The sequence below is a fragment of the Girardinichthys multiradiatus genome, chromosome 5 (assembly GCF_021462225.1).
Source record: "Girardinichthys multiradiatus isolate DD_20200921_A chromosome 5, DD_fGirMul_XY1, whole genome shotgun sequence".
Lineage (NCBI taxonomy): Eukaryota > Metazoa > Chordata > Actinopteri > Cyprinodontiformes > Goodeidae > Girardinichthys > Girardinichthys multiradiatus.
In genome coordinates this window covers 27,315,713-27,328,516 of record NC_061798.1, presented here as the reverse complement: position 1 = coordinate 27,328,516, position 12,804 = coordinate 27,315,713, and the positions used below count along the sequence as shown (strand labels likewise).

Below are 12,804 nucleotides of genomic sequence, written 5' to 3'. Positions count from 1 at the left end.
CTTGAGTCTAACATTTGAACCATCGGTTTTTCTAGTTTCTTACCAAGTCACCTAAACATTTTACTTGACAGACTTGTGAAATTGAAATGGTACTTATCTAAGTTAATCGATCAGAAGCCCAAAATCAGTGAAATTTCCATTCGACAAGATTGAAAGCCAGCTTTACCCTTATCTTGTTTCCTGATTTGAAAAGCATAAAGATAATTGGACCTGACTATTGTAGAAGATTTTTCAAATTTAAATGTTTTGAAGAGTTTGTGAATAACATCCATTCAATTTGGGAATAGTTTAAAAGCAATTATCCATGATAGTTTTTTATATGGCCATTTGCTTTAAAGAACTGACAAACCTAAAGGAGTTTTGTAATTATTTATAACTAATTTTTAGACCGGTCAGACCTCAGGTTGTTCTGAACAAAGATTCTTTAAAACACCGTTTGAGATTTAGAATGTATTTTTAATGCTTTTAAAAAATATATATAAATAAATAATAAATAGGACCACATTAGTTTGAGACCATCGTAAAAAGCACAATATATCGGCTGTCTAAACCTAGACTAAATTACTCTACTGTGATCAACGATGCCATAAATATTTTTGTGTAATCTGTGAAGAAGGAGATTTTTTGTTTTTTTGAAAGTACATTTTGGGAAGTCACACATCCATATAGATACATTTTCAGTTCAATATTTTTTCAGTCTTAATGGTTCTGATAAGTTCCATTGGCTTGTATTTTGCTGTGTTTGGGGCTTTTAAATTGGAGAGTTGTTTTGTAGTTTAAATGATATCTGTGCAATTTTATAGTGGAATAAACAAAACCTGCACAAAAACACAGAACTGTCACCAACCTAAAGATAGATTTTTTTTTTTTTCTTTGTTTTTACAATTGTGTAAGGAGGACGGAAAATCTAAGTCCTAACACAAGACCTCAGAGAAGAATCATCTCTCAGTTAGTTATGTATGCCTGATTGCTTACATCTTAGAACAAAAATGTTTCCGTAAAGTTCCATAAAGGTGATTTGTTTTTTAGGTAGATTATAACGCCACAGCCTGGCTGACAAAGAACATGGACCCTCTAAATGACAATGTCACAGCACTGCTCAACAACTCCTCCAGCCAGTTTGTGCAGGAGCTCTGGAAAGATTGTGAGATATATGATGCACACACAAAATTTATGATTTTTGAAAAGTGAACACATAATATACCTACTCTTAATCTCATAGAAATGTACACATCATTGTGTAAATTTATAACATTTGTTTACTTTTTGTGTCATTTAGCGGACAGGGTGGTCGGTCTGGACACTATAGCCAAGATGACGGACAGCTCCATGCCAAGTGGATCAAAAACCAAGAAGGGAATGTTTCGCACAGTGGGACAGCTCTACAAGGAGTCTCTGGCAAAACTCATGACCACACTGCACAACACTCAACCCAACTTCGTCAGATGCATCATCCCGAACCACGAGAAGAGGGTTAGCTGACTGCCCTGTTGGCAAATTGCGTAGATTTTAAATCATAAGCTAAAGTTCTTCCTGTTGATTCATAAAATCAAACCTTTTCAGGCAGGAAAACTGGATGCACAGCTGGTCCTCGAGCAGCTGAGGTGTAACGGTGTGTTGGAGGGAATCCGAATCTGTCGGCAAGGTTTTCCCAATCGAATCGTTTTTCAGGAATTCCGCCAAAGGTGGGTGTAAAACACTTCAAATCCAGTTTATAATAGATCTGGGTTAATTGTGACATCTCTCTGTCTCTGTACAGATATGAAATCTTGGCCGCAAGTGCTATTCCTAAAGGCTTCATGGATGGCAAACAAGCCTGCTGCCTCATGGTGGGCACATTTAAAATATTTCATCTTTCCTACTAACACTGACATCCATCCCACTGCTTGTTCTCCACTGAGATAGTCATATTAAAATCGTATGTCTGTGCAGATCAAGCATCTTGACTTGGACCCCAACCTGTACAGAATTGGACAGAGTAAGATCTTCTTCCGCACAGGAGTGCTTGCCCAGCTGGAGGAAGAGAGAGATTTGAAGATCACCGTGATCATCATCGCTTTCCAGGCTCAGGCGAGAGGTTTCCTGGCCAGAAAGTAGGGACACACAAGCTTTAACACACTACATTCTGGATACCTTTATTCAGCATTAGGATTATATAGCACTGCTTTTTTGCTGTTTTCATCAGAAGACTCCACATTTATGATTTGATGCTGTTCTGATGTTAGCTGCTGTGTTTTCAAAGGGCATTTGCCAAGAGGCAGCAACAACTAACAGCCATGAAAGTGATCCAAAGGAACTGCGCTGCTTACCTTAAACTCAGGAACTGGCAGTGGTGGAGACTCTTCACAAAGGTCTGTTTCTAATTTATACAACAGTGTCACACTGCAACTTTGCTTTATAGCCTATGTTCGTTGCCATGCAAGGTCATCCTTATTGAGAACTAGTTTCTGTTTTAACTGTCAGAAACTAAAATGAGTAAAAATTAGATGAAAATGTTGCCTACTAAGACCGTTTCCATTGCAGCCACTTTCAGTGCATGATGTGGTCGGTGTTCCTCTTTGATTAAAAGCCCTTTTTATAAACACTTCAGTTGAAAAATGTCTTCCCTCACATAATTTATGTTAGTTTTATTTCAGCTTTTCTCACTTGTGGAATATAAAGAGAAATAACTTGGAAGTGTCAGAATGCAATAACTTACAGCTATGACTCTACTTAGCTTTTGTGTATCTGTAAACCCACCTGGACATTCCCTGTCTGCAGCAGGCTCTGCAGAGTAACACCAGAACCGAGTTGCAGAAACGGCTCATTATAATCCATTTTGATTGTTAATCATTTATTTTCAGTTTAAAATGGATAGAGGCACACTTTACCAATAACTGTTCACAAAGCCATTTATGTGTTGAACAGCTGAAGCTCAGTCACGCACAGTGGGCATTAAGCTTTTCTCTTTGAGGCACAATGTTGCAGCTCTTTGCTGCATGAAAAAGCAAAAGTTAGCCTAAGCTTCCTAATGTTGGAAATAGTGCCATTTTCTTTTTTTTTTTTTTACTTTGTAGCAATTAGCATTAGGTGAACGTTTGTTGTGTAAAAAACTGTCTATCAAGTTAAAGTTCTACAAAACATTGTCACAAGCTAATTTGAACGCTTTTGTGCACAACACTCCATACATTTGTTTTTATTTCCCTAGAAGTAACCAAATTAATTATTTTAAAACTATTTCTAATATTAATGCATTTAACATTTGTTTAAACATTATGTTCCTACTGTTCTGAATCACAGGTCAAGCCTCTACTGCAAGTGACCCGACAGGAGGAGGAGATGAGTCAAAAGGAGGAAGAGCTACACAAAGCCAAAGAGGTGGCAACAAAGTTTGAATCAGAGCTGAAAGAAATCACCTTGAAACACACTCAGGTAAAGGATGATACAAGAGCCCCGCCAATCACATTGTTTAGAACCAGGCCTTTATCCCACAGACATCTAAAAATGAGATCTGCAACACATTTAGCCCCCCCTCTTTTTAGTGTTTAAATTTGCAAAACAAAAAAAACATAAAAAGAAACTATGAGGCTGCTGATAATGAAGCTAAGACTAACCATTTTATTCTCTACTCTACAGATTGTTGAGGAGAGGAACGCCCTGCAGGAGCAGCTCCAGGCAGAGACAGAGCTTTACGCAGAGGCGGAGGAGATGAGGGTCCGTCTGGCAGCTAAGAAGCATGAGTTGGAGGAGATCCTCCATGAGATGGAGGCCAGGCTGGATGAAGAGGAAGAACGTGCTCAGACGTTCCTACTGGACAAGAAGAAGATGCAGCAGCAAATGCAGGTCTGATGCCTAGTTGTTGTTTTTTTTTTTGCAGTTTCTCTGCTAATTTATGTGATGAATCTCATGGCTGGGTATTTTTTGTCAAAGGAACTGGAGGAGCATTTGGAGGAGGAAGAAGATGCCCGTCAAAAGCTGCAGCTGGAGAAGGTGACGTGTGAAGGAAAGATTAAAAAGCTGGAGGATGACATTCTGGTTATGGAAGACCAAAACAACAAGCTTCTCAAAGTATGGTTTGCAAAGCAAAACAATTTATCTCAGATTTCTGGCTGTTACTTACTAAGGGAGTTTCTTTGTGATGGCTTTTTAGGAGCGCAAGCTGATGGAGGAAAGAATTGCTGATTTTAGTGCCAACCTGGCAGAGGAAGAGGAGAAATCCAAGAACCTTACAAAGCTCAAAAATAAACATGAGTCTATGATCTCAGAGTTGGAAGGTAACCATCATATTTTGTAACATGGAAAAACATGCTGTACGTTTATCAAAAAGATTTCTGAGGTGACTTCTCTGCCATTCCAGTTCGCTTGAAGAAAGAAGAAAAGACTCGCCAGGAGTTGGATAAGGCGAAGCGCAAGTTGGAGGCAGAGTCCAATGACCTACAAGAGCAAGTAGCCGACCTGCAAGCCCAGATTGCTGACCTTAAAGCTCAGCTCGCCAAGAAGGAAGAGGAATTGCAGAATGCATTGGCCAGGTAACATACCGCTTGGACTTTTTCAGATTTTTCTTTTCTCGTTACAACAAACTTTAAAGCCTTATTTGTTTTTATGTGACAGAGCAACACAGAACGCTGCCTTTTTATGAAGTGGAAGGACACTGATGCATGGTTTCAACATTTTTTACTTACACAAATCTGAAAAGACTGATTTGTTTGTTTTAGCCCCTTTCACTCAGATACTCCAAAATAAAATCAAGATGAACTGACGGTTTTAAGAGCAACTGTCTGGTCTCTGGATGGTCAGAGTTGAGAGAAGAAAACCTGTTGAAGCTGCAAAAGACTTGAATTGTGGCTGAAGTTCACCTTCCAGCAGAACAACCCTTAACATATAGCCAGAGCCTGAACAGAATGGGTTGGCTCGAAGCATACCCATGTACTAGAATGGACCAGTTAAAGTCCAGACCTAAATGTAATGGAGAATATGTGTTAAAACCTAAAATTTGATATTCACAGATGCTTTCCATCAAAACTGACCCAGCTTGAGCTATTTTGAAAAGAACATTGTTGAATAAGATTTCAGACCCTAGATGTTGGGTATACCCCAAAAGGCTTGTAGTGCTGATTGCAGCAAAACGTGGTTCTACTAAGTGTTAACTTTCCTTTGTCTTCCACAACCAGTTATGCGCTGCTTTATGTTGGCCAGCCACATAAAATAACAATAAAATGAAATGTGTAATCGTATTGTCTGAGGTCTAGTTAACATTAGGTTTACCCTTCATCCTCTTAGGTTAGAGGAAGAGACAGCCCAGAAAAACAACGCTCTGAAGAAGATCAGAGAGCTGGAAGGGCACATCTCCGACCTGCAGGAGGACCTCGACTCAGAGCGAGCGGCCAGGAACAAGGCGGAGAAGATCAAGCGGGATCTCGGCGAGGAGCTGGAGGCGCTCAAATCAGAGCTAGAAGACACTCTGGACACAACTGCCACTCAACAAGAATTAAGGTTGGTTATATTAAAAAGAAATGAACAACAATTTGAAGAATTTTATAAAGTTAAGAATTCTTTTTTGCAAAACAATGAGCACTGTGCTGCCCATCCATCCTTCTGCAGAGCCAAACGAGAACAAGAGGTGACCTTACTGAAGAGAGCCATCGATGAGGAGAACCGCACACATGAGGCCCAAGTACAGGAGATGCGACAGAAACACACCCAAGCTGTGGAGGAGCTCACAGAGCAGCTGGAGCAGTCCAAACGGGTAGGCCCTTGTCAGATAACACACTAACTGTCCTTTTTTGTCAGTAGATACTAATGTCTTTCACAACTTCTCCTCAGGTGAAATCCAATCTGGAAAAGGCTAAACAGGCTCTGGAGAAGGAAACCTCTGAATTAACCATAGAGGTGCGCTCACTTACTCAGGCCAAACAGGACGGGGAGCACAAGAGGAAGAAATTGGAGGGTCAGGTGACGGATCTGCAGGCCCGATTCACTGACAGCGAGAAGCAAAAGGCTGAGTTAGGAGAGCGCTGCTCCAAGATCACTGCAAGTTATTTTTTTGTTCTTCTCCTTTTTTTTTCTTTTTTTTTTTACTCCTAAATGATTAGTAACACAGAAATGGAGTGGGAATTTCAATGTATTAGGACATAGAAATGCTCAGAATTGATTTTTTTCTCTGTGCAGATTGAATTGGAGAGTGTGACAAACTTACTGAATGAAGCAGAGGGCAAGAACATCAAGCTGAGCAAAGATGTTACCAGCCTTTCTTCCCAGCTCCAAGATACACAGGTTATGTGCTGAAACAAAAAAATACCCTGAACGTAACTTTGTCCTGTGATGCAGAAGGTTTGTCATTAAAGCAGTCACTCTCTGAAACACTGTATATCTGCAGGAGCTGCTGGCTGAGGAGACACGTCAGAAACTGCAGATCTCTACAAAGCTGCGACAGGCAGAAGATGACAAGACCAGCCTGCAGGAGCAGCTGGAGGAGGAGGTGGAGGCCAAGAGGAATGTGGAGCGACAGGTTTCCACTCTCAACATCCAGGTCGAGATTTACATCTTTTTTTTTCACAACCATACAAGTTGAGTTAAGCAATATGGAAAACAGAGGAAAAACAACACAGCTTTGCTGTTTTTACAGTTATCAGATGCCAAGAAGAAGCTGGAGGAGATGTCCGGTAACATTGAGCTTCTGGAGGAGGGAAAAAAGCGGCTGCAAAGAGACCTGGAAGCAGCCAACACTCAGTTCGAAGAGAAGGCCTCAGTGTACGATAAGCTGGAGAAGACCAAGAACCGCCTGCAGCAGGAGCTGGAGGACACACTGATGGACCTGGACAACCAGAGACAGATTGTGTCCAACCTGGAGAAGAAGCAGAAGAAGTTTGATCAAGTAAATTTAACTGGAAAACAAAATCTTGATAATTTGTATTAATGTTTATATTAAATAATATAATTATTATTAACTAAATAATATAATTAATTTTAAAAGTTAGAATTCCTGTTTTGGATTTCACAGAATTTAAGTGATATTTAACTGCTTAAAAAATGCATGTGTATGTTTAAACAAAATCTCTCAGATGGGCTTAAGATACATGATTTTGTCATCTGTGACCTTCAGATGCTGGCTGAGGAGAAGAGCATCTCCAGTAAATATGCAGAGGAGAGAGATCGAGCAGAAGCCGAGGCCAGAGAAAAGGAAACCAAGGCTCTGTCACTGGCAAGGGCTCTGGAGGAGGCCCAAGATACCAGAGAGGAGCTGGAGAGGGCTAACAAGGCCCTGAAGCTGGAGATGGAAGACCTGATCAGTTCCAAGGATGATGTGGGAAAAAATGTTAGTTCTTAAAACATCTGTCAGTAGCTTTTGGCCCAACATTCATTTTTAGCCTCCTGGTTAATTTGAAAACATGCTGATGCCAGGTGCACGAGTTGGAGAAGTCCAAACGAGGCCTGGAGGCACAGGTGGAGGAGATGAAGACCCAGCTGGAAGAGCTGGAGGACGAGTTGCAGGCAGCCGAAGATGCCAAGCTGCGTCTTGAGGTCAACATGCAGGCCCTGAAGGCCCAGTTCGAAAGAGACCTTCAGGGAAGGGATGAGATGGGAGAGGAGAAGAAGCGGCAGCTTGTCAAGCAGGTAAAGAGGCATTACCAACTGGGACTGATTCTTTTTTTTGTTTTTCTTCTTTGCTTGTATTAAGAAAAGCTTAATCGGTGAACAATGATCCACACCAACTGCAGGTCCGTGAGTTGGAGACGGAGCTGGAAGATGAACGCAAACAGAGGGCCCAGGCAGCAGCAGCCAAGAAGAAGCTGGAGACGGACATGAAAGATCTGGAGGGTCAGATCGAGACAGCCAATAAGGGACGAGATGAGGCCATCAAGCAGCTTCGCAAGCTACAGGTGAGAGTGAGGGGATGGATGAGCGGAAACTACACAGAGAAACCTTTTATGATTTTTTTTTTTTTACATGTGGTTCACGTGCGTACAGTGTCTCCTAAGTATTGAACTTCATCATTCTTCATGTTACAACCCAAACCTTAAGTGAATTCAAAATAGCTATTGGATGGGGACCATCTGAGAACATCAATTTTCACACATGGATTCAGGTTTGGACTTTGACTGGGCCATTTAAACAAATACATATCCTTGTTCTACACTATTCCAGCTCAGGTTTTATGTTTAGGGTTGTTGTCCTGCTGGATGTTGAAAATATGCTCAAACAGGTTTTCTTCAAGTATTGCCCTCTATTTAGCTCCATCCATCTCCTCATCAACTCTGAACACATGACCTGTCCCTAGTGAAGAAAATTACTCTCACAACATGTTCCTGCAATCACCATGTTTCACTGTGGGGATGGTGGGTTAAGGGTGCTATGCAGTGTTAGGTAGGTTTCCAAAACACAGTGTTTTGTAAGTAGGCCAAAAAGTTGAATGCTGTTTTCATCTGACCAGAGTACCTTCTTCCACACATTTGCTGTGTTCCTACATGGCTTGTGGCAAACTGCAAATTGGACTTTTTATGGCTTTCTTTCAAATATAGCTTTCCTCTTGCTGCTGTCCCAAAAAGGCCTGATTTGCAGAGTGCCCAGCCAGAAGTTGTCCTATCAACAATTTTTTTTCTACCCAGACTGTAGATTTTTACAGCTCCTCCAAAGTTACCTGTATTACACGGCCTGTCAGTGTAGATGGATGGCAATGTCTTGGTAGGCTTGAAATTGTGACATGCTCCTCCAGTTTTCTCAGAACAAGTGTATTTCTATTGAGATTAACTCACAAATGCCCTCTGTCTACTAGTTAAATCACTTCTGAAAGTACCTCGTTTTTGGCTATTTAGGGGATTCAGAATAAAGGGGTCTGATTCTGAAGACAAATCCACGCTCTAGTTCTCAGAATGTGGCCTTTTTCCTGCTCTACTTTGCATATTTTATTAAGATTTGATGAAGTAGGCCAGAACAGAAATTTATAGTTGTAATGTGATAAGAGGTGCAAGGGTTCAACAGCTAGAAAGGGCATACTTTTGAAATGCACTTTGCACCATGTAGGAAGCTGGTTCCCCATATAGGAACTGGGTTTTTTTCACATAAATGATGTTTACAAGGAAGGTTTTTTAAGATCTTGACTATATAAACTCTCTGGGAAGGAGTTCCAGAACAGTTTGCTTGTATACTCAACTTCAACTGTAGTTACTACAACACTAGGACTGTCTGGCTCTAGTACTGTAAATATTCTACAACAAATCACCATAAGATATGACATGTCACTCCTTGTTCTCATTATTTCTTTTTCTGCATCCAGGGCCAAATGAAGGACTACCAGAGGGAGCTGGAGGATGCTCATGCTGCGCGGGAGGAGGTGCTGTCCACAGCGAAGGAGAGCGAGAGGAAAGCCAAGACTTTGGAGGCTGAGCTCATGCAGCTGCAGGAGGTGATATGATAGATTCCCAACAAGTTAAAAATCTCTGTGCAATCAGAGGATTCTTAGTAACTGGAAGCAACTCAAATCCATTTCCAGGAATTGGCTGCAGCTGAAAGAGCACGGAAGCAGGCAGAAGCTGAGAGAGACGAACTTTCTGATGAGCTGGCAAGCAACTCTTCTGGAAAGTGGGTGATAATGTTGTGCTTTTGTTTACCGGCGAGGAAAACAAAGTGAAGATATGACATTTTCTTACCATGATCCATGGTTTCAGGTCCGCGTTGGCGGATGAGAAACGTCGACTTGAAGCCAAGATAACGCAGTTAGAAGAGGAGCTTGAGGAGGAACAGGGCAACATGGAGATCCTCAACGACAGACTGAGGAAAAGTGCACAGCAGGTGACCCAACCGGATGAACTGCTCGATCCACGGTGTAATGAATCAGCCAGCATTCAACCTTGACCCGGGATGTGTTTTTTCATCAGGTGGAGCAGCTGAACAACGAGCTGCAGATGGAGCGGAGCACCTCCCAAAAGAACGAGAGCGCTCGGCAGCAGATGGAGCGCCAGAATAAGGAGCTGAAGGCCAAGCTGCAGGAGATGGAGAACCAGGTCAAGTCCAAGTTCAAGTCCTCCATCTCTGCCTTGGAGGCTAAGGTGGCACAGCTGGAGGAGCAGCTGGAGCAGGAGAACAGGTTGGGGACAAAGAAAAACCTTGTGTATTTTTTACAAACATGCCAGCTGGCTGCATTTTATTACTGATCCAACCTAAATGACTTGAACAAGGATGAAAATCCCACACAGCAGTAATCCTCTGTTTTAAAATATCAATCACTCGCTAACCCACAAAGCTATTAACTTACTGGGTATCATTTTTTTTCTTTGTTTTTTGGGATACCACCACCTTTATCTCTTGTCTGTGTCGTCTTAGAGATAAGCAGGCTTCTGTCAAGGGCATGCGCCAGAAGGACAAGAAGCTCAAAGACCTGATGATACAGCTGGAAGATGAAAGAAAACAGTCAGAGCAATATAAAGATCAGGTAAAACCACCTAACCAATCTGTACTGATTCAAGTTTTTTAAAAATCCAAAAGCAAGAAGTTTCATGAAGGATCTATCATTGTGGGAAGAATATTTCCATAACTGTATCAGCAGTTATGAGACAATCAAAGTATGCCCTTTGATTCATTCGCTTGTAGAAGCACCCTAAAGCATATTGCAAGACCCAGTTCTCACTCTAGGATAGCAAGGTATACAGAGGGGTGGATGGTCGACTCAGACGACAAGGTCACTCTTAAAAGTGAGACCTTTTGTCTGAGTGAAATTGAACTGCATTAATAAGGGTTGCAAAATAATCGTGCCTATCTCCCATAAACGCAAAGCAAGCTCAAATCATTATTCCCCCACCACTGTGCTTGACAGTTGGTATTAGGTATGAAGTATTGGTGCTAACATGCTGTCGTAGCTTTTGCCAGACAACTCTACTTTGGTTTTATCTGCCCAAAGAAAATTGCTTTTAAAATTGAGGTCAGGGTGCCACATATTTACCTTCACCAGGCAATTCTTTCAAACAAGTCATACTTCAGTCATTTTCTGTTTGTATCATTCTGAACTCTGATGTTAACGTGCTACTGGAGCCCTGCAGGGTCTGAGATGGAGCAGCAGGGCGCCTTCCTAGTTCTCTGAGCATTTCACAATGTGACTGCGGGGTGAATGTGTTAAGATGTGAGGACTGTTGTTCTAAATGTCTTATCCTCATGGTTTATTTTACTCTGTAAAATGACTTTAAAACTTAAAGCTTAAACCTGCAGATTTATGAGCAGCAGCCTTACTTCTTTCTAAGTCATTGCTGAGGTCTTTTTGCCATGGCTTTGTTCACACACACCTGCAAGCTACACACAAATAAAAAGCAACGTCAGGATGTCACTTTTGTTAATATATCAGGCAGAGAAGGCAAATACTCGTATGAAGCAGCTGAAGAGGCAGCTGGAGGAGTCGGAGGAGGAGTCTCAGCGTGCCACCGCTGCACGCAGGAAGCTGCAGCGGGAGCTGGATGAAGCCACTGAGGCCAACGACGCCATGAGCCGTGAAGTCAACTCCCTCAAGAACAAACTCAGGTAGAGTGACATGTTTTTATCCGTGTTTTCGTGTGGTTTTATTTTGCCCTTAACACTGTGGAAAGAAGGAATTGGCTCTATTTTGGTTTCCACAGCAAGCATATGCATAGCCCTTGAAATAGTTTTACATTTTGTCACATTACTAGCAGAGACTTAAATGTATTTTATTTGGGTTTCAAAAAGAACACAAAGTAGAGTATTACGGTGAAGTGGAAGGAAAAAGAAGCTTTAAGCATTTTTACAAATAAAAACCTGAAAAGCGTGGCTTAGATGTGTATTCTGTCTGAGCCAATGCTTTGTAGAAACACCTTTTTTAGAAATATATCAACGTGTCTTTTGGGTTTGGTCCCTTGCACATTTATAGACTAACATTTGGTCTTATACTCTCTGCAAACTATATCAGGCACAGTCTGACTGGATGGAGAGCAAAGGTGAACAATTTTCAAGTATTACCAAAGATTCTACGTTGGATCAGGACTTTGACTGGGCCAGTCTAACACATGAGTTTGCTTTAATCTTATCCATGTCTTTGTGGCTCTGGCTGCATGTTTAGGGTCATTGTCCTGGTGGAAGTTAAACCTCCTCCCCAGTCTTAAGTCTTCTTCTTGAGCCTCCAAGACTGCCCTCCGTCCATCAGCTCTGACCAGCCTCCATGTCCCAACAGCATGATACCACCACCACGTGTCACTTTGTGGACGGTGCGTTCAGGGTGTTGTGTGGTGTTAGTTTTTAGCCACATAGATGGTAAAATTTCACTTTTGGCCTCACATGGACTATATTTACCAATTAGGTTTCTTCCAAAGGCAGGTGTCAAAGTGAAGTGGGACAGATAAAACCGTAAATGTTTCAGTAAAGCGTACGGTTCAAAAAATAAAATCTTTTATTATTATCCTTTCATTTCATTTTTTACTTTGCGACACAAACTCTAATAAAAATACATTTAAATTTGTGGTTGTGACAAGAAAAAACTGGAAAAAGTTCAAAGAATATGAAAACTGTGCCCTATATTGTCTATTCAGTTTCATTTAGACATCCATGTCTTGAAAGGTTTCCTCTAGATAACATTTGACATAAAAACAAATTTTAAAAAGGGTACAAAATGGATAAACCTTTTCAAGAAGCTGTTTACTATTGAACTTTGCTGTTTACGCAGCTCTTGGATCTCCTGTATTTAATTGTAATGGAGTGCATTTAAATTTAAAATTGGTCAGTTTGACTAAAGAGTGACTCTCCACTATGAAACTGTTCCTGGATATTTAAATCCATGATTTTCACATTTGCTGAGTAGAAGCAAAACAATGCTGTCCATCTCTATTGCAG

General features: G+C 41.2%; 1 protein-coding gene across 2 annotated transcripts in view; it reads left to right on the top strand.

The window, feature by feature from the left end:
• The window catches only part of myh11a (myosin, heavy chain 11a, smooth muscle), a 39,290-nt gene that overhangs the window by 25,027 nt on the left and 1,459 nt on the right, over positions 1-12,804 (top strand). For both annotated transcript variants that reach the window (XM_047366546.1, XM_047366545.1), the window contains 26 exons: positions 1,030-1,144; positions 1,280-1,473; positions 1,564-1,685; positions 1,760-1,829; positions 1,933-2,093; positions 2,243-2,351; positions 3,280-3,411; positions 3,616-3,822; positions 3,910-4,047; positions 4,130-4,253; positions 4,337-4,508; positions 5,260-5,472; positions 5,581-5,725; positions 5,803-6,009; positions 6,148-6,252; positions 6,356-6,508; positions 6,605-6,853; positions 7,082-7,294; positions 7,381-7,593; positions 7,698-7,859; positions 9,254-9,382; positions 9,470-9,558; positions 9,645-9,768; positions 9,855-10,063; positions 10,300-10,408; positions 11,312-11,484. In XM_047366546.1, coding sequence (XP_047222502.1) covers positions 1,030-1,144; positions 1,280-1,473; positions 1,564-1,685; positions 1,760-1,829; positions 1,933-2,093; positions 2,243-2,351; positions 3,280-3,411; positions 3,616-3,822; positions 3,910-4,047; positions 4,130-4,253; positions 4,337-4,508; positions 5,260-5,472; positions 5,581-5,725; positions 5,803-6,009; positions 6,148-6,252; positions 6,356-6,508; positions 6,605-6,853; positions 7,082-7,294; positions 7,381-7,593; positions 7,698-7,859; positions 9,254-9,382; positions 9,470-9,558; positions 9,645-9,768; positions 9,855-10,063; positions 10,300-10,408; positions 11,312-11,484 — 4,037 coding nt within the window. The remainder of the gene's footprint in view (positions 1-1,029; positions 1,145-1,279; positions 1,474-1,563; positions 1,686-1,759; positions 1,830-1,932; positions 2,094-2,242; positions 2,352-3,279; positions 3,412-3,615; positions 3,823-3,909; positions 4,048-4,129; positions 4,254-4,336; positions 4,509-5,259; positions 5,473-5,580; positions 5,726-5,802; positions 6,010-6,147; positions 6,253-6,355; positions 6,509-6,604; positions 6,854-7,081; positions 7,295-7,380; positions 7,594-7,697; positions 7,860-9,253; positions 9,383-9,469; positions 9,559-9,644; positions 9,769-9,854; positions 10,064-10,299; positions 10,409-11,311; positions 11,485-12,804) is intronic.